Source organism: Zosterops lateralis, assembly GCF_965231275.1.
Source record: "Zosterops lateralis genome assembly, chromosome: 2".
NCBI classification, from domain to species: Eukaryota; Metazoa; Chordata; class Aves; order Passeriformes; family Zosteropidae; genus Zosterops; species Zosterops lateralis.
Genome location: NC_139763.1, coordinates 8,164,622 through 8,188,423, shown reverse-complemented (window position 1 = coordinate 8,188,423; position 23,802 = coordinate 8,164,622). Strand labels below are relative to the sequence as shown.

Sequence of the window (23,802 nt, the reverse complement as noted above, 5' to 3'; positions counted from 1 at the left end):
AAGCCAATAGTCAAGTGAAACTTGGGTTAATTTTCACAAGGATGGCAAAAGGCTTGTATTTAGCACAGATTATTGTTGTCACAAAAATTTCTTAAAAATGACCAAGCAGGAGCATATTTTTTCCAGCCCTAAAGGGACATTGAAACCATTCTGCTGTAATATTAACAAGGAAAGGGAAAAAACCCATCAACAACCAAACAAAATCCAAACATCATCAAACCAAGGAAACCCAAGTTCAAATGGTGAGAAAGGCTGGGAGAGTTGGGATTGTTCAGCCTGGAGACAGGAAGCCTCCAGGGGTACCTTATTGTGACCTTCATTATTTAAAAGTGGCTTATAAGAAAGATGGAGAACAAATTTTGTACCAGGGCCTGTAGTTACAGGACAAGATGCAATGATTTTAAACTGAGAGTAGATTTAGATTGGACACAAGGAAGAAATTCTTCACTATGAGAATGCTGAGACACTGGAACAGGTTGCCCAGTTGTGGATGCCTCATCCCTGGAAGTGTTCCAGGCCAGGTTGGATGGGGCCCTGAGCAATGTGGTTTAGTGGAAGATGTCGTGGCCCATGGCAGGGAGTTGGACTGGATTATCTTTAAAGGTCCTTCCAACCCAAACCACTGTGTGATTTAACAGAATGTTTAAATCACAGAGTTTAGCAAAACTATAAGCAGCTAAAAATAGTATTCAAAAGTGGAAATTGTCCACTACCTCTCAGAGTGGCAGTGCTACTCTCTTGAATGGTGCTATCAGTGAGTCGCTTGAGGTTTTTCAGTCTCTTCCTCTTCAGTTCCATCTCAGATGAATAAATTAAAATGGCAGCTTTATAATTTTGCCCTCTGCCACATCCTTCTTTCTTCACCCTTTTCAATCGGGAAGTAGTGTATTTCTTATCACCTCACAATTAGGGGGATTTCTTGGCATTCCCTTCCATTCAAGTCTTTGATAAGCACTACAGAACACTGGATATCTATGGTATGTCAGAGGAGAGAACACATGTATGAACTGTGCATGCTCTGGGATTCATATACCAAATCTGCCTGTAAATAAATATGCATGCTCTCTTATCAGAATTTTTTGTGTTAAAACTGCAGAAAACCAGATTAGCTTAGGTGACAACTTAGGTGATACTTGTTCTTGAAGAGATCTGAGGGACCTGAGAGAGAAGACTCAGGAGCAAAAATATATGTCAAGTTATATAGATAGCATTTGCTAAAACTGTTTTGCATCCTGGCAAGAAAAAGTGAGGCTGAAGTGAAATACTGTAATTTTTGAAGGATTGTAGATTTTTGAGAGTATTATAATTTTTGAAATGCTTATAAATTGGTTATATATTGTATATTCATTCAACTGAATTTATCAGCTAAGAAACTTGCTGGTATGGAGAAAAGACTTCTGTTTCATATACAAATAGACTAAATTTTTGCCTGGCTGCCTCTTTAGGTATGCAGTAGAATAAAATGTTAAAATGTTAAGATTACAGATAGAACTGTCCTTCACAGAAGTTGTGTTAATTTTAGCAATTAAGTTTTCTGATGGAACATTGTTTTTTATTAAACTGCAGTATGATACGGACTAATAATAATAATTTTATGCAACTGCTCTTTGTATTGCATTGATATCCTCTTCATTTTATAACAAAACAGTTCCCTGACCACATTCTGCTGTTTTCTCTCAGCTTGTGAAGCGCTCACAGAATGGGAATATCTGCCACCTGTTGGGCCCCGGCCGCCAAAGGGATTTGTGGGACTGAAAAATGCTGGTGCCACTTGTTACATGAATTCTGTCATTCAGCAGCTGTACATGATTCCAGCCATCAGGAATGGGATTCTTGCAATTGAAGGCACAGGCAGTGATGTAGATGATGACATGTCTGGGGATGAAAAGCAGGACAATGAGGTAAATTTAATTTTATAAAATTACCTAATCTTTAAATTGTAATTACTTTTTTTATGAAAAGGTTATAAGAAATTTCAGTTGCTAATCAATCACTTTGATTTCCACTGATATCTGTGGGGAAAATAGGATAATATTTCATACTTGAATAGGTTCACTGCCAGAGGAACACTTTAGAAGATCTGAGTGGCAGGGTTTGCCAGAATTCCTCCTCAGGCATTTCTGCTGGAAAGCACTGCACCTTATTTCTGCCACCACAACTTTATTAATGCAAACAAGGACAGTATTTGGGTTTTCAGCTGAGTATGAAACACCTTAGATTGTCAAATTAAACAAGGGATAAAACTAACTACAAGACAGCTACATATGAAAGTGAATTGCACAATTTTTCTGCTTTTCAGAGCAATGTTGACCCACGAGATGATGTGTTTGGTTATCCACATCAGTATGAAGATAAACCAGCGCTGAGCAAAACTGAAGATAGAAAAGAGTACAATATTGGAGTTTTGAGGCATCTCCAAGTAATTTTTGGCCATTTAGCAGCTTCCAGGCTACAGTACTATGTACCAAGAGGGTTTTGGAAACAGTTTAGGTAAGTAGAAAATTGAGTATTTATATTTGTTCTCTGGATCACTGAAGTGCAAAAAAACTAATCATAGTAGAATGGTGATGATGTAAAGTGTAAATTAGCAGAAGTTGTGCAGCTTTATCTGCCTTTTCACCATTCTGTAGAAGTTTGTTAATAAACTAAAGTTTCTAGCACGGTGGTTCTTTTGAATTTTAGTAGTTTTTGATAGTGAGACTTTGAATTAAGTATGAAGTTATACCCAAGAGATTGTTTTTACTTACCAGAAAGTGTCAGGAACAGAACAACAGGTTTTATAGTACCTCAAAAACCAGTAGCTTGGCTCTTTAAGGAGGAGGGGTTAGAGGCTGGAATAATTTTTTTTTTTTTTTTCAAAAAGAAATTGTTGGTGAACATAACAAAGCATATGTGACAAAATGTACTTTCATTTTCAGACTCTGGGGTGAACCTGTAAATCTACGTGAACAACACGATGCTTTAGAATTTTTTAATTCATTGGTGGACAGTTTAGATGAAGCTTTAAAAGCTTTGGGCCATCCAGCAATGCTAAGTAAAGTTTTGGGAGGGTCCTTTGCTGATCAGAAGATTTGTCAAGGATGCCCACATCGGTAAGTGTTGAAGATTTTAATCTTTTTTTATAGATAAACAACCCATGTTTGTGTCCTTAAAAAAGTAATTTGAGTCAAGAGTGGGCTTTTTGTGTGGGTTTTTTAAGCTAATAGATTTTGTTACCTCATTTTTTTCTACAGCTGAACATTCATTCATCTATAAGTGCTTTGAAGTACTCATTATTGCTTCAACTTCACAGATGGTGTGTGAACCATTGTGTGTTGATCAAAGCAGGAAAAGATTATGCTTTTTCATGTTAAAAGTGAAAACAATTCACTTTATTAGGGACCAAATGCAATGAAGAAAATTTTAGTACCTGGCCAACAATTGTTACTGTCGTCGGTTTTTCATAATGTGTTTTTAGAGCTGAGCCAAGTAGGAATCTTCAGTTCCAATGAGTAAAACTGTTCATACTCATCATGTAACCTGTAATTAAGGACAAGTGTAGAAAGTTCCTCTTTTTTTTAAGGCTTCTGCTGTATTTGTAGTTAACTTTAAAGTAAATACTGAAATTCAGCTTTGTAAGGAGGTACGTAAGAAACCACCCATGCCAAATCAAACTGCAAGTCTGTAGCTCACTGTTTCAGTGATGGTTGTTAATGAAGGAATAGAACTTGGTATTGCAAAGTTGTAATTCCCCAGACTTTTTTAATCTATCTCTCTTTTTGTGATGGATGGTTAAAATTGCAAAATTCAGAATGGCCTAATGATGAAATTACTCTTTTTAGCATTTGGCTCTTTTCTATTATTGTGTTTATTTCTGTCACTATCAGTTGGCCTTCTTACTGTTCAGATCATCTTTGATTCTTTAACAGTACATATCTCTGTACATTGCTGTTGCAAATTCTCTTTATTTTGAAAGCTGACCATTTCCTTTAGCCTTCAGATAGCAATTAAAATACTGGGGAAAATTATACAAATGGATTTTATTGTGGTAATCTTTCAACTTCAGTTTTCCTTATGTATGAATAAGAAGAATTTGTAAAGTGAGCATCTTAGTTTTCATGGTTTCCAATGAGTGACTAGAAGTGAGTTGAAATACTGCAAGGTAAAATGATAGCACTGATTTTACTTTATATGCAATGGGTAATTAAATGGCAGATCCAGAACAGAAGCAACGTGAGTTACCATTCATTCCTGATATTATGTACTATCCTGAAGTATTTTCTGTGGTTTTGGAACTCCACTGGATTTGCATAATGTTACTTTTATTAATAAAAATGTTACCCTGATTGTAGCTTACGGAGGAGAAAACTGATAGTAACTAAACTGTGGATTTGTGTATGGCAAATTAACAGCCTTTTTTATTTTTTATTTTTTGTAAGGTATTTGTTGGATGAATGAGTATTGCTGTTGATTGAAGCGTTTCTAAATATTTATTTATTCAAGCCTTTGAATGCTTGATTGCATATCAGGGAAACAAGCCCTTCAGGGTTACACTTGAATAGATGCAGGTTTTTTAAATTCATTCATTGTTTCTTTGTCTTTAAAAATAAAAAGTTGTTTCCAGGATGTATCAACTGGTTGTCTCTCAAGCATTGCTGGTTCATTGCTAGAGATTTGTTTGTAGATTATATTTAGAACACAGTGTCAAAACCAGTCATAAACATTCAAAGAGGTTTTATAAAGATGGTGAATCAGGGGTTTTTAGATAGAAAATAAAAAGGCTATTTGTTTTTTTGTTTTGTTTTTTGGGTTTTTTTCTGAATTGGCATCTGTTTTGAACTATTGTCTTTAGGTGTGATACAGTATTTGTGTTTATCAGTCTAATTCCTGACCATAAAAATACACTGTGCAAATACTGTAATGTAACTGTAGGAAAACTGCAGTAGAAAAGAGTTCAATTCTTTTACTGCTTGCACACTGTAGCACATGTGAAAGATAAAAAGTTGAACAAATTCCAACCTTTCTCATACATTTACTTGTTCATTGCTAGGTATGAGTGTGAGGAATCCTTCACAACTCTGAATGTAGATATAAGGAATCACCAAAACCTTCTTGATTCTTTGGAACAGTATGTCAAAGGAGATTTATTGGAAGGTGCAAATGCATATCATTGTGAAAAATGCAACAAAAAGGTAATGATCCCTTATATATTAAATTTGTGTACAACTGTGATGTTACATCTGTACTAAGTGGGGAGAAAAGTCGTTCTTTCATTACTCAGTTTGGTATTTGGTGAGAGTATATGAATGGAAATTTGAGGGCTGGTAACTGTGCTTGTCCTTTTTTAGGTGGATACAGTGAAACGTTTGTTGATTAAGAAGTTGCCTCCAGTTCTTGCAATCCAGTTGAAACGATTTGATTATGACTGGGAAAGGGAATGTGCAATCAAATTCAATGATTATTTTGAATTTCCACGAGAACTGGACATGGAGCCTTACACAGTGGCAGGTGTAGCAAAATTGGAAGGGGATGATGTGAATCCTGAGAATCAGATAATACAAAATGAGCAGTCGGAAAACGAACACTCTGGGAGCACAAAATACAGACTCGTGGGGGTACTTGTGCACAGTGGCCAGGCCAGCGGCGGACATTACTACTCTTACATCATCCAGAGGAATGGTGGAGACGGGGAGAAGAACAGGTGGTACAAATTCGATGATGGAGACGTGACAGAGTGTAAAATGGATGACGATGAAGAGATGAAGAATCAGTGTTTTGGGGGAGAGTACATGGGAGAAGTGTTTGATCACATGATGAAGCGAATGTCCTACAGGCGCCAGAAGAGGTGGTGGAATGCTTACATTCTTTTTTATGAACGCATGGACACGATAGACAAAGACAATGAACTAATAAAATATATTTCAGAGATCACTATCACCACTAAACCCCACCAGATTAAAATGCCCTCAGCCATTGAGCGGAGCGTGCGGAAGCAGAACGTGCAGTTCATGCACAACCGGATGCAGTACAGCCTGGAATATTTCCAGTTCATAAAGAAGTTGCTTACTTGTAATAGTGTCTACCTAAACCCTCCTCCAGGTTAGTATGGTGGTGTGATAATTATGGATTCATTTCTTGCAAGAAGAGATTTGGTTTCTGTGGCCAAGGATTTATCTAGCCAGTAAAAATTTAGTGTGTCCTGCTTTGGGTACGCTTGTCCTTCTGGACTTCTGCAGTTAAACACCTCTTGCTGAGGTGTTCATCAGTGATAACTTGCCAGAATATTTAGCAAAAAGTGGTTCAATAACCTGTCAGCTATTACTCAGTTGCTGTACTAAATCAAGTTTAAATCCTCAAGTTTGAGGGCTCTTTTATTGAAAACGGTTCTCAAAGGTGAGATGCTGAATTTGTAAGACATCTGTTAGCCTCCAGGTACCTGTGTTAAAGCTTACATTTTCAAATGATACATTATAGAATTAGAGGCTGTTTTGATCAAGTTTCTTCTAAAATTGGAACACCAGGTCAGACAAAACAGTAATCTGAAATCAGTTAAATAATTGAAAATTGCTTTTACTTTGTCTACATGTGAGTATTCTGATTTTTCTTTAGGACAAGATCATCTGTTGCCTGAAGCAGAAGAAATAACTATGATTAGTATTCAGCTTGCTGCTAGATTTCTCTTCACCACAGGATTTCATACAAAGAAAATAGTCCGTGGCCCTGCTAGTGATTGGTATTTTGTCTTTTAACAACAATTAAAATTTTGGAAGTTTGATGTCTGTTAAAAGATCCCATTTAAATACATGGTGAAGGAGCACATGAAAAGGGGGGAAAATTTGAATAGAAAATACTGGGAGGAGTTTGAGCCTTATAATATCTTGCTGATCTGAACTGCTTCAAATTACATTTTCAAACAGAGTTTAACTCTGTCTTTTGAAAATAATGAAAGAATGGAAGCTGTCAGTAGCACAGAACTAACAAGTTATGTTTTCTGACAAGTTCAGAATGGTTTTTACATTGTTTTAGCAGTTTTAAACAAAGCTCTTTACAAGCCATTGTTGCAGCTTATATTTGAATTCTTTTTGTGAAACATGTAGATAGTCTTGTCTCTGAGACACTGTTGGCAGCATATTTCATGTACATTGCTAGAGGGCCTGTAATTCAAATCCACACTGTGACAAACAGTCCCATCTTACTCATTTTAGTCCTTCAGCTGGGTTGTTCTCTGCTGGGGAGAGAAGTCTGGGTTACTACTGGTCAAATTGGAGAGAAAATCTGGTATTCATGGCCAGTAGTTTACCAGCTTCTAGTAAGTAGTTTTGCAACAATTGCAAATTTATACCCCCAGCAGCAACTTCCAGACTGGCTTAAGTTACTCCTTTTAATTTAAGAGATCAAGAAGAGTTCAAATATTCTTGCTGAAAGGACAGAGTAGTGCAGGGCCCTCTCTGAAACAGATACTTTAGTCTTTGGATACTGGTTTTTCATTTTGTGGGTTTTTTTAAGATCTCTAAATGAGACTATAAATTCTTGTTAGGTTACATATTTAGTTATGTGTTGTATACACAGCTTATGAAATCCACCCGTGTTCTCTGCTGTTCACCCTCTCCCCCAGTTCCAGTACAGAGAGAATGGTGGCTGCCAAAATAGGACCTGCTTTTAGGGGTAGTTAAGGGTGTAATGCTGTCTGAATTCTTACAGGTGATAGAAGTAAAACACTACACTTAAGTGTTAGGTTTTTAATTGAAGGATGTCTTCCATTTCTGTTGCTCATAAAAGTATCACTATAAGAACTACAAATAATCTGATTAGAATAATTTTGTGAACAAAAATGTTTGGGGATCACCTTTAACATGTATTTTCTTCAAACTCTGCAAAAGAGCATGTCTGCCAAAACTCACTAACGTCTGCATTTGGTCAAAACTGTGTCGTGTCCTGTTTCAGGTATGATGCCCTGTGCATCCTGCTCCGTCACAGCAAGAATGTACGTTTTTGGTTTGCACACAACGTCCTTTTTAATGTTTCAAACCGCTTCTCTGAGTATCTCCTGGAATGCCCCAGTGCAGAAGTGAGGGGTGCATTTGCAAAACTTATAGTATTTATTGCACATTTTTCATTGCAAGACGGACCATGTCAATCACCTTTTGCCTCTCCTGGACCTTCCAGTCAGGTATTTAATTTTCTAATGAAAAGTTTTTGAAACTTACTTCTTGTTTATAAGCATTTAATGTAAAGTAAACTCTGGAGCAGAGGCATCAGTGTTGGCTGGAAAGCTGTACAGCCCATTTTGCTCTACGAATCAGGATGTAACACAACCACTTAGAGAGCTGCTGTCACAGGGTTCAGTTTCCCTTCATTTGTAAATCTCTGTGAAGGCTCAGTGAGAGCTTTGAGCTATGAGTGTGAAATCTGCAAAGAAAAAAAGTAAACAGTGGCTATTTTAGTGTAGTAATGTCTAGAGAAGTGAACTCTTGTTTTTATTTAGAACTGTAAAACAAACAATCCAGCCCCCACAAACAAACAAACACACTAACCTGAAAACCTGCAGGAGTTCCCTAAGTTTAATTCCATGTATCTTGCAACAGTGAAATTGTCAAAAATTGTAACTTAGTGTAGGAGGAGACAGTGAACTGCCTTATTTTACACACCTAGAATTGACAAACAACAAAAAGAAAGCCCACATCTTACTGTGATACTTGTGATAACAATGTTGAAAAGGATCAACCTTTTTGAGCCTTTGTCATGTTTTAATGTCTCTTTTTAGTTACATGGTCCCACTTACCTTCTCAGAATGTTTTCACTACTGTGTCCAGCAAAAGAATTAAGTTAAAGCTCCATAAGCTTAGGAAGTCTTCTGTATTGTGAGGTATTTGAGATACACTTGTAGAGGTGATTTGATCGTCTTAGTCTATAAAGTTAGCAGTGGAGTTTAATGTGTGTTTCTTGAGTATTTTGGCCTATCCACTATTGGGAAAAAATCCCAGTAAAGTTTCTATAGCTGCATAATTTTGTGGACTTACATAGTATTGTGTTTACACAGTATTGAGTGATGGGAATCTTACTCCCTGTCTGTCTGTCTGTCTGTGCCTTTTTCTCTGTGTGAGAGACAGAAGACTGACCAGCTGCTGGTACTTTGGAGCTTGTATAAATCCCATACCTTTTAACCAGTTCTGTTTTCTCTCACAGTACAAAGTAGAAACTAAATAAAGATATGATAGATTCAGTCACTAACAGTAGAACTTGTTTGTTTCTGTAGGCTTACGATAACTTAAGTTTAAGTGATCACTTACTGAGAGCGGTACTGAATCTTCTAAGAAGGGAAGTATCCGAGCACGGGCGCCACTTGCAGCAGTATTTCAATCTGTTTGTGATGTATGCCAATCTAGGTAAGCAAATGGCTTTTCCTGATGACACTGTAATAAACTGGGGCCTTATTGATGATCCAGTTACAGAGATAACAGCAGGAGGATCCAGTTTTCCATCCTTAGGCAGATTGTTATAGTTGTATATCATATAAATGCTCCCTAGCATCTGTGTTCCGCCTCTTTGCAGTTTGGGGCTCCCTGTCATCCATGGAATATAAACATGAGAAGCTTGGAGCATTGGAACAGTGTCCTGCTGAGAGAAAGTGGGGGTGAAATTTTATAAAATATTTGACTGTTGCTGTTTATCAGTTCATGCAGGAAGTAGACAATTTTAAAGGAATTTAATTTCCTATCTCTAAAATTAATCTAGACAATTGTGTTCATTTAATTACACCTGTAATGTCTGTTGCTTTCATTTACTTTGCCTACCAAAGCATTCTCTCTCTGGCAGGCTTCTGTCATGACCCCAGAGTAGAATTAGTGTCATAGCAGAGAATAAAGATGCAATTCTTCTGCTCCAGCTTTTCTTTTCTTCTTCACTAGCTTTTCATAGTCAGTGCAGTTCAGGCCTCTGAGTAGGAGAGCACTCAGAGGCCAGATAGGAAAATATAATTTTATTTGTGGGTCAGATCATTATCACAGTCTACCCTGCAGAGATAAACCTGGAAATATTAATACAATAAGCAGTTGTCCTTGTCTTACTACTGTAACCTGAAGGCTTCTGTATGGATGTAGAGTTCATTCAGCAAGAACAACAATAACATCATTCCTGCATTCTCTGAAAAAGATTAAATTTTCTGACATTTTGAAAAATAGTAGATTGTTCACATCAAAGCAAGTGAGAGGTCAGTTCTACAGAGGATGCAACTACAAAACTATCTAGCATAATCAGAAAAAGTGCCTTTAAAAAAGCACTTACACTCCTCCTTATCAGAAAGAGGGAAGGTGAGGTCCAGTTGTATTTCAGAATAAGAAAATACTTATGTATGAAAAATCATTACTTTTAAGCAAAGTAAGAAACAATGCAAGAAGGGACGTAGTGAGTTTTCTGGTGAGTACTTGTGTAGTATGTGCAAGGTATTCTTGGAGTGAAACCAGGTGCAGGTTGGGATTTTTTGGTGGGTTGGGGTTTTGGAGGTTTTCTTATTTATTTTGTCACTTAATTTACATTTATTACATTGTGTGACACAGTTAAAATGTCTTAAGTTTGTGATTGATGTATCTGGGACATGATAGAAAAATAACAAAATACACTGTGGGGGTTGTTTATCCTGTCCTCCTGGGCCTCACATTAAAAGGATTAATTTATTGTCCAAAAGACTTCTCTGAGGCTTTGCTATTTACACAGATGCTACTTGTGCATTGCTGAAGTGCTAATGAGCGCTGTGAAGAAACTAGTAATTTACAACTCTCCTTCAATGTGATTTTTCAGCTGTATATAATTTTCTTGTGCATCTTTATTGATTTGATTATTTTTCCCCCAGAAGGTGTAAATGAGGGTTTAATAGAACTAAAAAGTTGGCGAGTCACGCAAACTCCTGTTATTTTTCTTTTTAAAAATTCTAAAAATATTGTCAGCGCCAAAAACAAGATTATTTTTTTCCTCCCTGCCCCATAAAGGTGTAGCAGAGAAGACACAACTTCTGAAACTAAATGTTCCTGCAACCTTCATGCTTGTGGCTCTGGATGAGGGTCCAGGCCCTCCAATTAAGTACCAGTATGCTGAGCTGGGGAAGCTGTACACAGTGGTGTCACAGCTGATCCGCTGCTGCAACGTCTCCTCACGGATGCAGTCTTCTATCAATGGTACTGTGGCTTTTAACTTTGCTTTAGATCCATTGACTAAATCAGTAAATGTCTTTCTGTGCATGTTTAGCTGTTATTTATAAAGTGGATCAGCTGGAAAAATGTTTTACTTTTGTGTTTAACAGCTCTTTTCATTTAAAGAAACAGATCTGTTTGTGGTAAGCAAAACTGATTTGTTATACTAAAGAGACCAAGACAGAAATCTGTTCTGTATTTTATGCTGCTTGGCTTATTCCTTAAAAGTATAGGGAAATAATTAGTAAAGTAAGAGGCTGTTCATTACAAAATAGTAATACTTTTCAAATAATTTTAGCTTATTGTAGAGAGTTGCCCAAAGATGTTTTTATCTTGAGTAGGCGATAAAAGAATAGACTACAAAAATATTCAGAATAATACAGAATAAAAGCATCACAGCAGGTTTTGAGATAACCGATAGTGCTTACCACTGAAGAGATGTTGCATTGTTTTGGGTAGCTCTTGAATAGGATTTGATGCTTGTTCACACTCAGGACAGCAACCAGAAGCCAGTGCTTCAATTTATAAAAGATAAAGAATCAGCTAGAAATTCATTAACCACAGTGTAAATCATTAGCATTTCCAGTAGCTGAATAGAGTGCAGTTATTTTTGAGAAATGGTGACAGGATATTGGGCTGTGTGGACTTTATAGCCTGTATCTGTACACGTTCTGCTAAGCATATTTTAGAAAACCTAATTAGAAATCTGGAGAGAAGCTGTTTAATGGCAAACTGATTACAACTTGATGTGTCAGGCTATAAAGTCAATAGGCTAGACTGTGCTGTAGTGAGATTAATGAACTGAAAATTTTACTGTGCTGTAATAAGCCTCAGAATCATGTGGCAATTTTGGTTGAGGTTTTTTCCAGTGCATTACTTGAAGCTTAAACTAAAAACATATTCTACCTGTGAAAAATAGTTGTATATTCACTATATTCATAATATTGTACTAAAAAAAATGTATATGAACTTTACTTTGACTACTAATTATGATTACTATTTGCATAATAAAGCTATTTTTTACTTCAGCTTATGAAGCTAGAAAAGTTCTCTCTAGTCTTCTGGGCATCTTCAAACAATAACTCAAAACACTTAAATTTAGAAACCTCAGGAGCAAATTGACATTCTTTCACTACACAAAATAAAGCTGACTAAATAAGATACATTAATTACAAAAGTATATTTATTCTCTACACTCCAGAGATTCAGATGAGACTGTTCTAACATAGATATTCCTCTGAACAATTTTGCATTGTCCTGTGAAGTAAACAGCCATTATATCCTTAAAATATGACTTGAGCTGTGTTACACAAGCAGTGAAGTAGATAAATGCAGGACTTAAGAGGATTTCTGTGAGCTATCTCAGTGATTTCTCCTCTTGTATATGAACATGTCTCCAGCTGTTCTGCTTTGATTGTCACTGCATAATCTTACCAGTTACCCAGAGAGGGAGAAGTAGCAGCAAGTGTCAAGCTTCACAAACATAAAAATTAGTTATTTCATACTAATGTTTTTTTCAAAGAAAGTCAGCTATTAAGGTAGGGTTTGTTTTTGCTCCATCTATGTTTTTTGATGAGTTACACCAGTTTGTATTTTGGAGTGTCTACACTGAAGGTACTTCATCATCTTTTAATCTATAATAACTGTTTGTTCCAGGTAATCCCCCACTTGCCAACCCTTATGGTGATCCTAATTTATCTCAACCTATAATGGCACTTCAGCAGAACGTAGCAGACATTCTGTTTGTGAGAACTAGTTATGTAAAGAAAATTATTGAAGATTGCAGCAACTCTGAAGAGACCATCAAGTTGCTTCGTTTCTGCTGTTGGGAGAATCCTCAGTTCTCTTCCACAGTCCTCAGTGAACTACTTTGGCAGGTAAAAATAAAAAGCTAGGAGAAAGATGGAAATAAAAATATTAATAGTTCCGCATTTATATGTAAGAATATTGTATTAAATACTGAACAGGTGCTTGATAAACTTTCCTCAAGATGGCATCCTCTGTCAGTATTTACAGTCTTAGATCTTGGAGTACGGTGAGAAGTGCTTTATGAATTTAGGAAAGCAATCAACCTTTAACAAGTCAGGAATGATGTGTTAAGGGTGGAAAGTAGACCAAGGTGGTCTTTGTGTGTTTCAAGAGCATCTGCTACAGCTTTCTGTCATTATCCACAAATGAGATTAGTAGATGACATGGGACATTGGAAAAATTTCCTTTGTAGATCTCCTTTGTATTTATTTCAAGTTCATAAGGTTTTTTTACAAGTCTGGAGAACCTATATGGCTTCAGACTCAGCAAAGAATCTTTGATACTGTCTTATATTTCCATTGTAATCTCTGTAGGGTCAGTTACACTTTTCTACTCCAAATAAAACTCTTTACTTCTGTTAGCCCATCTTTATATTTGCATTTCTTTTTCATGTAACATCACATTTTTCTGTGTCCCTTTGTTTGACACTTGAAAGAATCATAATAAAAATCACTTTATTGATATTTTGCTAGCCATGTATTTTACATTTTAGGATAACCTGTGAAGACAACCTTTCTAGCCGTTACCTAAAAGTAGCAATATCAGTGAATAGTGCCATTTTTAAATTTTGCTTTTCTAAAGGTTTTTTTAAGGTACTTTCTCCAGCATAGCATGTATGAGGTTTCATATCAGCTGTGTCAGAAGCCATAAAGAAACATTTTGGCCTTTACAGGCCCTACTGTATTTAAAAACAAAACAAATCAAACAAAGTTGCAACCCCCCAAAAATTCCTGACACAACCAACACTTTCTAGAAAAGAAGTTGTATCTTGGAATATGCTTTGGAAGTATAGTAAAGTTCAAATTAATTGTGTCCTTGTATTTCACTGTAAGCTGCCTGCCTCAAGGAATGCTTTCTTGTGTTCTCTGCATTTTCACTCTTTAGGTTGCATATTCATATACATACGAGCTTCGACCTTACTTGGATCTGCTTCTGCAAATCCTGTTAATTGAGGACTCTTGGCAAACTCACAGGTCAGTATTTACCTGTCCTTTTATAATTCAATATTGTTCTGTACAGATTGTTTTTCCAGTGGTTCTGTTGCTAATCCTTCCAATAGGTTTGTTTTAAATAGGTATTAAATCAAAATTCACAAATAAAGCAATTTTTTGTGTTTTTATCTGAAATTTTGAGATAAGTACAATTTTTTACATTCCTTACTCTTGAGAAGTTTGCTATAAAGACAGGATTTCTCACATACAGGAGAATGTGCTGTTTAGGTTAAAGTCAGTGGTCTTCCTGTGAAGTGCTCAGATTGATTCATAGAAATGTCCCCCTGAGGTGGGTCAGTGACAGCCTGGGCTTGCTCAGGAGTACATCAGATGTAGGAGTTGGTACCAAGACATCCATGAAGTGTGAATGTGGGAGAAAAGAATATTTCACGTATAGGTATTCTCTATATGATCACATTTCAAGAGAAGTGTAACTTCAGTATATTACATATTAATCCAGTTTTAAAACTAATTTTATATGTGTACAGAATAAAGCTTTTGGAAGTTATTAAAAAGTGTAATTACTGCAAATACTATTTGTGAATACAGTCAGTTTTTCAGAAGTTTAATATAAAAGTAGTAGGTGAGATAACACAAATGTCATCAATGTGCTACCTAAAACGTCGCTGTTTCATAATAAGCAGTTATGGGTAGTATGGGATTTACTGAATCATTTCCAACTGTGTCTCATAGGACATTTCAAATACTTTAAATGACAACACACTTGTTAGGTCTGGGAGCAGAGTCCTGTCCTTAGCTGTGGAAATAGACTGCACATTTAGGATGTTACCAGTTGCCTGGGCTTATTTTAGGAGGGACTCACAGGAGATGGTGGTCTGGCTTGACCACACTTCAAAATATGATGACTGAGTTGTAGGGATTTTGTAATCTTCTTCATGGGATTTGCTTATATTATCTTCTTGATAAACAAATAATTCCATGAGGTAAGTCCACAGAATGCTGGAGGACAGGCAAGCTTTAATAGATATGAAGTAAAATAATGGATTTTTAGAGTTGAACTGCAGGTGAAAAATCATGGAAGTGGTTGTTAGGAATAATGCTGTATTTGGAATAGCAGGGTACGAAGGAGGTGGCATTTTGTGGTGTGGCTTCCCTGGAGAAGTCCATCACTCACTCCATGTTGCATTGCAGTGTCAGTAGTAGCACTACTCTATGGAATTGTGATTGGCTTCCACAGAGGGCATTAAATGGCCATTTCCAGTCATCCACTACTTGCTGCCACTTGTGCCCATAGTTTGAAGTACTTGTCTCTGCCCTGCCCTTGGTTTTGCTGAGAGTTTTAATGATCTTTGTCTTCTCCTTCAAAAACAAACAAACAAACAAACAAACCAAAAAAACCCCAACAACAACCCTAAACCCCATCAAACCACCGTGAAACAATGAAATTGTTCATTGTAAATGGTGTCTTGTTACTCCTGGAAAACAAGTCTGATCTGACCTTGGGCAGTGTGCATCCCCTGGGACAACTTGTCCTCTGGTACTGCAGGATCACTGCTGCTGGCCCTTGGCACCAGACCCACTCTCTTAATTTCTCTTCATTTGACAGGTTAAGTGCCAAGTTTGGAATGGTACAAGTGCCATTAAATTAATTTTACTGAAGTCAGGCTCATAATTGTTTTATAGATGGAGCCTGGGCTGACAGCTGCCAGGGCTGTGAGGAAAGAGGGCAGTTGCTTTCCCTGCCATGAGTGTAGCTCTTTGAGACACCAGTGTGGGTTCTGTGCCCCCTCTGACTTTTTTCCAAAGCCAAGAGTTATGTATGTTCTCAGTTTTTGCACAGTTTCAGGGCAGAATTAATTCCTCTGCCCTGTTCAAGAGCAGAAGGCACAGCAACTGGGCTTAGTTCCAAGTCTCTTATCCCATGCACAAATATGTACCATTCATTCCCCTTCAGAAGAGCTGCATGTAAAAGAGTGTCTTTGAGAAGCATAACTGAGTGTAAGTGACCCATCTGTTGAGGATTTAACTGTTCCAATTCTTACAATTCTCTATAAGGACCTATTGAGTTAACAGGGCTGATTTGTAAATGCAGTAGATGCTTTAGTGATAAAATTAAACTGTTAAGGTTGATTACTGTGACTAGAATTAATTATGCTTACATTTTTTAATATATCTTGTTCAGTTATATTTTTAGCATGTTTGGTAAATTTTAAACTAAGTTTAAATACTGACATGTCAGGATAACTTTTCTGATTTTAAAAAAACCTCTTGACTAACACCAGAAGTCAGAACATCAACTGTCCCTTTTATAATTACATTGTATATAGAGCCTTAATTCAAATGCTAAAATTCTTTAACACTTAAAGTTTTGTCATTGTTCTGGTTTGTTTTTTTCTAGGATTCACAATGCACTTAAGGGAATCCCAGATGACAGGGATGGACTCTTTGACACCATTCAGCGCTCGAAGAATCATTATCAGAAAAGAGCTTACCAGTGTATAAAGTGCATGGTAGCTCTCTTCAGCAACTGCCCTGTAGCTTACCAGATCCTTCAGGTATATATTTTATTGTGTTTCTTGCTGCTTTTTTCCCACTTCTGTGTTTAAAAAAAAACAACAAACAAACCCTACCATTATTCAGTTTTTAACACCTCAATTAAATTACAACTTCCAGGGACAACTTAATTGAACCTTCTGTATGAGAAGGTCATGACAAGGGATTGAAAGCAATCTGGTTAATTTCATATTCATTTGCAGCTGTCATGCAGCTGCAAATTTGGAGACTTCATTTCAAATTTGAAGGTTTCTTTGGGGAAAAATATTTGTGACTCTAAGCAGCAGCAGATAGGTTGGTGGGCTCTGACAGCCGATGTATAGGAAAGGAAAAATACTTCTGTTTTCAAGAACAGAGGAAATAATTGTGACGTGTTCATTTTCCATCTGCAGAGCAATGGAGATTTGAAGAGAAAATGGACCTGGGCAGTGGAATGGCTTGGAGATGAGCTGGAGCGTAGACCATACACTGGCAATCCCCAATACACCTACAATAATTGGTCTCCACCAATACAGAGCAATGAAACATCAAATGGCTACTTCCTAGAGAGGTCACACAGTGCTAGAATGACTCTTGCAAAGGCTTGTGAACTCTGCCCAGAGGAGGTAAAGAATTAATTTGACTTTCAATTAAGAAATTGACTGAAGTGCTTCTGTAAATAATTAGTCTTTGCAACAGTCTCTACTCATTTAAGAGGTAATATATTTCATATGTACTTTATAAATATGGATTTATATTTTTATTTTTTAGTTTTTATTACTGTTCCCATAGGCATTTGTCACTTAGAGAATTAGCAGTATAAAATTGAAATTGACCATTTGAAGTAGATTGTGAATGGGTGTGTATTTCCAGTAATTCGTTTATAGAGGGAATTTTTATTTAGTACAATACAAGCTGTAGGTGACAGGGTGGGAAGGAATTTAAATGTCTAAAACATGACGCTAGCATGTCTGAAACAATCAGTTTCACATGGGATTGGTTCGGGCTAAAATAATTGTAATATGTTTTTAAAAAGTCAATTAAATGGGCTGTTTCAAACTTCAGGAACCAGATGATCCTGATGCCCCAGATGAACATGAGTCTTCTCCACCTGAAGATGCCCCACTGTATCCCCATTCACCTGGTTCCCAGTATCAACAGGTAAAAGCTCTGAGTTGAACTATTTATTCAGAGTTTCAGGTTTGCTTTTTTTTTTTTAGCATTTATGATGACTTAAATTGTAGACATTTAGCCAGAATGTTATTGTGAAATACCATGTTTGGAGGAATAAAGGTAAAGGTACAGCTCCATTTCACCAGGAGCAGTTTCACCATCAGAGCTTCAGGTGAGAATTTTATCGGATCAGGGATTAATCATCCACAGAAAGAGCAGAGAGATTGATGCCATCCCAGCCTAGTGTATACTGAATTTGATTCTGTTGTATTTATTGACATTGATGATATTTTGTGAGTTGCTTTCTTGTTTTCAAATATAAAATCAAGTCTCAAGGCCTGAATTTGGATAACTGGAAGGCTTTTGGAAAAAAGGAAATGGCTTTGTTGCCATGTAACTCGTGCTATGAACAGTGATCTCCAGATCTTAAGTACATATAAAATCCAAATCTGTTTTTATGTTAAATGTCTGCTTTATCCAATGGAAAGCCAGATGTGGAAGAAATCATAACCAGGGTCTTCTTATTGAACTGACTAAATTATTAGATCCCTCACTTAGTTGCCATTTTTTGTTCCAATTCATTTTGTATATTCCAAATCTGCTAATTCAATTTCCTTTCCTGCCCAAATCCGTTTTCCCCTCCATCTTGCTTTCCTTACTTGATGTTCTCAGCAGAGCAGTTGGTAAGTCATGCAGATTTTCCCACTCCTTCCTGAGCTCCCGAGTTCAGACACATTCCGTAACCTCACCATTGCTCTTGTCACGTGTTCACTTTCTTGCAAGAGACAGCATTTCTCACTAACACACACACAATCCTCAAACACTTGGTTTCTCCACGAACTCTGCAAAACAGTAGATAAATGAGGTTGTTTTGTTTGCCAGATCTGTGTGTTACCTTTTGAACTGGGGGCAGAGCATTTGCAGAAAACTGCTGGTCTAGATTCTGTTCAGTTCTATAACATTGAGGTGTCCCCCTTAAATTAAAATATAAACACAGGTTTGCTTTTTCCATTGTTTTAGGAAAACAAGTCAAGCTGGTTGAATCTCTAAATAAAATATGTGCACGGTTTAATGTGGCAGCACTTAGAACCTCTCTTGGTCTCCCTTTTTCCTTTCTTGCTGCTTTTGCTTTGCATGGAACTGTTTGTGATTCAAAAGCTGAGATTACTGTTTCAACTGATGCTTTTATCTTTACAAGTTGAAAGTTTGTTTCTCTTGTGTGTAAATCGGCAAGGTAAGTGAAAGGTGTGACTCAGAGGAATGAAGCAGCTGGTATGTGTGTTCATACCGATGTAGGTACATGAGAAGTTGGTGTGCTTGAGGATACTCTGCAGTGGTCTGAGTGGAAAGGAGGAAAAGCAGGGAGTCAGGAGACAGCCCACAGGTTTAAATCCCTTTGAACTGTGTGTGCTTTGTTGCAGAATAACCACGTGCATGGACAGCCATATACGGGCCCGGCAGCACATCATATGAACAACCCTCAGCGAACTGGCCAACGAGCACAAGAAAACTACGAAGGCAGTGAAGAAGTTTCCCCACCTCAGACAAAAGATTAGTGAAATGCACATAATCAATTAACTTGCTCCATCAAGACTGTGCACCCAGGCCTTACAGTCCAACTTTTCTCTGTGTCTGGCTAATATTTAAAACTAGAAAAACTATTCCTAATCAACATGGAGTGGAGAGTCTATTCACTGTCTTATCTGCAGAAAATTGCTGTCAATATATAACCCGCCTGCAGTGGAAAGTGTATAGTGTTTTGTAATAAATGGCCTGATGCTAATGTGTAAATGGCAAAGGTGTATATAGTATATTAATGTTTGACTGTTAATTCTTGAGCAAGAAACATTTTTTTTTGTCTTGATGAGACTCACAGATCTACAAAAACAAAAAAATAATTTCTTGATATATCTGCTGCGCTCTGCAACCAGTGTTGCCTGCCTCATGGCAGTTGGATCAACTCCTTTACGAAAAAGCCTATCCATGTCAACCACAAAAATAGTTTCATGTTAATTCTTTGCCACTGGAGTCGATTTTACTATGAGCAACGTAATGGCTGGTAACCTTTTAATTATTTGGTTGATGTGGAAAATTGGTGATGTAACATTGTTTCTAGATCTTTTTTCATTGCCTTTTTCATTCTGGTATTAGGTTAATCACTTTGAAGCTATAGTTATGCTGTAACATTTAGCATGGCTTCACACCAAGTTAGTGTAGCCAATGAGGGGAAAAAACAAAAAAAAAAAAAACAAAAAAACAAACGTGACAGCAGTTGTCCCAATGTGACAACTGTATTGCTCAGAACTTTTTCTTCTTACACCTAGACTATAAAATGGGGAGGGAAAATGTGACAAGTGGTTTTCAGTTTCACATATGTTCCTCACATCTGATGTTTGACAGTTCTCTCTCTGGGTGGGATAAAGAACACTTAGTTTTCAGTAATAGGAATTTAAAAGATTTAAAACAAATATGCAAAAATTTGCTATGCCAGGATGCCTGGAGCATAATAGACTGTATTTGGTGTGCTTGTTTTGTTTCTTTGGTAGAGCTTATTAGATAAACTTCTAACACTTTCCTTCTACTGCATCCCAGTGAAGTGGAAGTCAACAAAATCACAGAGTACTTGTGAGTGCCACTGCACCAAGTTAACTTGCTGGTTTTCTGCTCGTTCACAGTTCTACTTGAAAGCGAGAATTGTCTTAGCTCTTTATCCATTATACAGAAAATCTTAACATTAGAAGCAGGGTTTAAATATAAAAGAAACTACTGGTTAGTCAAATACAATTCTGAGGTATCTCTATTCCAGAATAAACATTTGTTTAAAGACTTAAACGCATCAGTAAATACTGTATTTAAATGAAAATTGGTAACTTGAATGTGTGTAATTTTTTTGGAACCTGTCTAAAAACCAAATACCCCTGCAAAACAGATACAGCCCACCCTATACTATTTAAATATTTTGCTGTTTTATTTTATAGAAATTATTTTGCTGAATTCACAAATAGAATTTGATTTAAGAAGAATGTTTTGTCCTGTGGTGTGTGTTGTTTTTTGGGGTTTTGTTTTTTAATGGACTGCACAGAAAGGTGAATTCTGTGCAGTGGCACTATGCTGAATTCTGGAACAACAGTCACATTGAGATTCTGTGCACAAAAAAAAAAAAATTTGCCCTCAAGAATAAAATAATCAGGACAATTACACTGTAAAAGTTTCTTAATGTGATTTATCTTGTACTTTTTGTATGTTTTTATATATACATATATATATTTAAGAGCACAAGCTTGATGGTGTTTTTTACAAATGAGTTGATAGAAACAAAGCTGCTTATCAAATTAAAGGTCTGTAGTTTTGAAATGAACAATGGAAAATTCAGTCCAAGTGCATTCTTAGGCATTTAGTGTAACAAGGGAGGGACACAGAAGATTTTTGAATATGCTGTGTAGCGATGATCACTTTTATGCTTCCATGTTTTTCCTAGTGCTCAAGTTAATTCAGATTTTTTTCATAGTTTTTTAGTAATACCATTTTACCTGGATTTAGTAAATTTGGATATCGTGTTCCCATTTATGTTTGGGGATGCTTGTTGGAGGTTTTAACTAAAAAAAAAAAAAAATTCTACCCTGAGTTCTCAAGTTGAAATATTTATTTGGACCAGTAATTGTTAAACAAGCTATCTCAGAGGCGATTATTACGTATTTTGTACTATATAGGTAAAATATATAATGTGCTAGTTCAGCCTTGCCAAATGTCTTTGCTTTTAATAGTGCAATGATTGTAGAGACATGTCAAACCTGTGACACTTTAAGGCTGTGGCTTTCTCCAGCCATCCCCAGCCCTGCCCCAGAATTGGGAATGGCTGCAGTGGCAGTTGTTTTCCAGGCAGCAAACTGAGGATATTGTGCATCTTTGTGACATGAAGAAGGAAAAACCCATATTGTTTGCTGCAGCTGTTGCTTTTTAAACAGGCAGCTCCAGTGTAAGGTGCAATGTTTTCTTCACTCTGGGCAAAACCATTTTGAATTGTACTTCTTAACAAATATTGTACAAGCAAAAAGTTTGATATGCACATTTCTGTCGCAGCATTTTGGCAGGTGACTTTCAGGAGATGCACCTGGTGATACCTCGTTGGTGATGGCACACTCTAAAGCAGTAGCCCTCAAAGTGCCTAAAGATTTAATTCCCCCATCACTGATTTCAGTCCTGTTTTCTGTTTAGAACAGTTTCTAGGGAATCTCTGGTCTTCCATAAAATGAGCCAATAAACAGTAAAGCAATTCCTCGTGTTCCTGGCAGTGTGACATGGAATACAAAGAAACTGAAAATCCATAGGTGATGTTGAGTCGGGGTTAATGTGTAGTTTGACCTTGGGGGAAATCCATGACCTTACCAAGCAGAATTTATCCATCTTGTACATTTGGATTGTGGTCTTCTAGTGACTAAATTAAGCTTTTAACACTTGCCACTGTCAGTGTTAAAAATAGTACAGCCATATGTAAAAAGAATTCAGTCACTGTTTGTCTGTCAGTAAATATACTACATTTTGGTCACTGAGTTGGTCACCTGCACCTGTGTTGCCCCTTTGATGAGAAGGAGATACCTCAGGATTCAGTCAAAGCTTGTTCGTCCTGCAGGATCCAAACTTGTGGGAATGGACAAGCAGAACAGGACTCTGCTTGGCATGGAATTTTTCACATTATTTTCCCAGCTGACTACCAGCTCTGAAAATTTGAATTCTCTGATTTTCAAGCTTGTGTATCTTGCTGAAATTGAGCCAGAAAGAAATGAAATTCCCCCACTGACATTTCTTTTTTTCTGAGTGAAACTTTAGACAACATGAGAAATTTGTGTTATCATAATTGCTATTATGCCTTCTCAGCCACTCTGTTGTGCCTAGCTTGTGTGTTTTAGCATATGTATCATGAAAAAGCACTTACGGTTCCAAAACTTCCTGTATATTTCCTGAGATCCAGGAGAGAATGAGATTAGCCATTCTGCCAAAGCTAAAATGGGCAAAAATTGGCTGCTGTAGCAATTTACTTCATTTTTGGTTTCAATAAATTTTGTCTACCTCTTAAGTCTTTTGCCAGAAATGAATAGGCTGATGAACTGTGTCAGGGCGAAGTGGCTCCATGTTTTTGTTGGCGTGAGTTCCAGTTACTGGGCATTGCAGGGAAGCTTTCAGTGCAATGGATTTAACTAAAAATGAAAGCTAAAGACTGTGTAAATTAGGGGAAGAAGTGGCACGTTGGGAAATTTGCAGAGTAACCAGTTAATCATTTAAATATCTTAGTTAAACCTTGTTGGCCCACACTTTCAAATCCACATTGAAAGCAAATTCCCCCATGATGTAAGACACACCTTTATTTTTGGGAGGGTGAGATGCTGATACCAACCTCACATTTCTTAGAACAGGTGTGGGAGTTTCCCATTTGTGCCTCTGCTCCAGCACAGCATAATCAGGACAACAGGGATTTTGGCTCTCTTGTCTTCTTACTTTTCATGCTCTCCATCATGCTCATGATACCACTTTCCCACAGCCATGAGCTCTTGGGAATAAATTCTGCCTCTGCCTTGCCTAGAGTCAGACAGAAGAGACATTCTGGGAGCAGCAGGGAGTGTCTGTGTGCTGCACCGTGGTGCTGCAGTGGCAGAAGGCAAAGTGAAAGGATCCCAGCTGCTTCCTCCTGCAGGATTCCTGCTCTCCTTGCAGGTGGTCTGGTGAGGAAGATGGCACCAAACCACTCTTTAGAGCTCGGTGCATTTTCTCCTGGCTGGCAGCTGGGATCAGAGTGGTCTGTGTGTGCCCTCTGTGCCATTCAGGGTGTCCCTGTCCCTGCCTTCCAACGGGGTTGCCATGCCAGCACAGTTTGGCTGAGATTTTCCCTCTGTTCCAGACTGGAGGAAGGGCATTAACCCAGCCTGAGTACTGTTGCTTTTCACACTGGAACTTCC

At 37.2% G+C, this 23,802-nt stretch overlaps 1 protein-coding gene across 2 annotated transcripts in view; it reads left to right on the top strand.

Moving 5' to 3' along the window:
• USP9X (ubiquitin specific peptidase 9 X-linked) overlaps positions 1-20,874 on the top strand; it is a 97,142-nt gene extending 76,268 nt beyond the window's left edge. For both annotated transcript variants that reach the window (XM_083855332.1, XM_083855331.1), the window contains exons 31-45: positions 1,681-1,901; positions 2,300-2,490; positions 2,919-3,092; positions 5,030-5,171; positions 5,328-6,078; positions 6,589-6,712; positions 7,924-8,149; positions 9,236-9,365; positions 10,965-11,150; positions 12,822-13,042; positions 14,079-14,167; positions 16,545-16,701; positions 17,092-17,304; positions 17,744-17,839; positions 19,273-20,874. In XM_083855332.1, coding sequence (XP_083711458.1) covers positions 1,681-1,901; positions 2,300-2,490; positions 2,919-3,092; positions 5,030-5,171; positions 5,328-6,078; positions 6,589-6,712; positions 7,924-8,149; positions 9,236-9,365; positions 10,965-11,150; positions 12,822-13,042; positions 14,079-14,167; positions 16,545-16,701; positions 17,092-17,304; positions 17,744-17,839; positions 19,273-19,407 — 3,056 coding nt within the window. In that variant the 3' untranslated portion in view covers positions 19,408-20,874. The remainder of the gene's footprint in view (positions 1-1,680; positions 1,902-2,299; positions 2,491-2,918; positions 3,093-5,029; positions 5,172-5,327; positions 6,079-6,588; positions 6,713-7,923; positions 8,150-9,235; positions 9,366-10,964; positions 11,151-12,821; positions 13,043-14,078; positions 14,168-16,544; positions 16,702-17,091; positions 17,305-17,743; positions 17,840-19,272) is intronic.
• Positions 20,875-23,802: the final 2,928 nt, after the last annotated feature.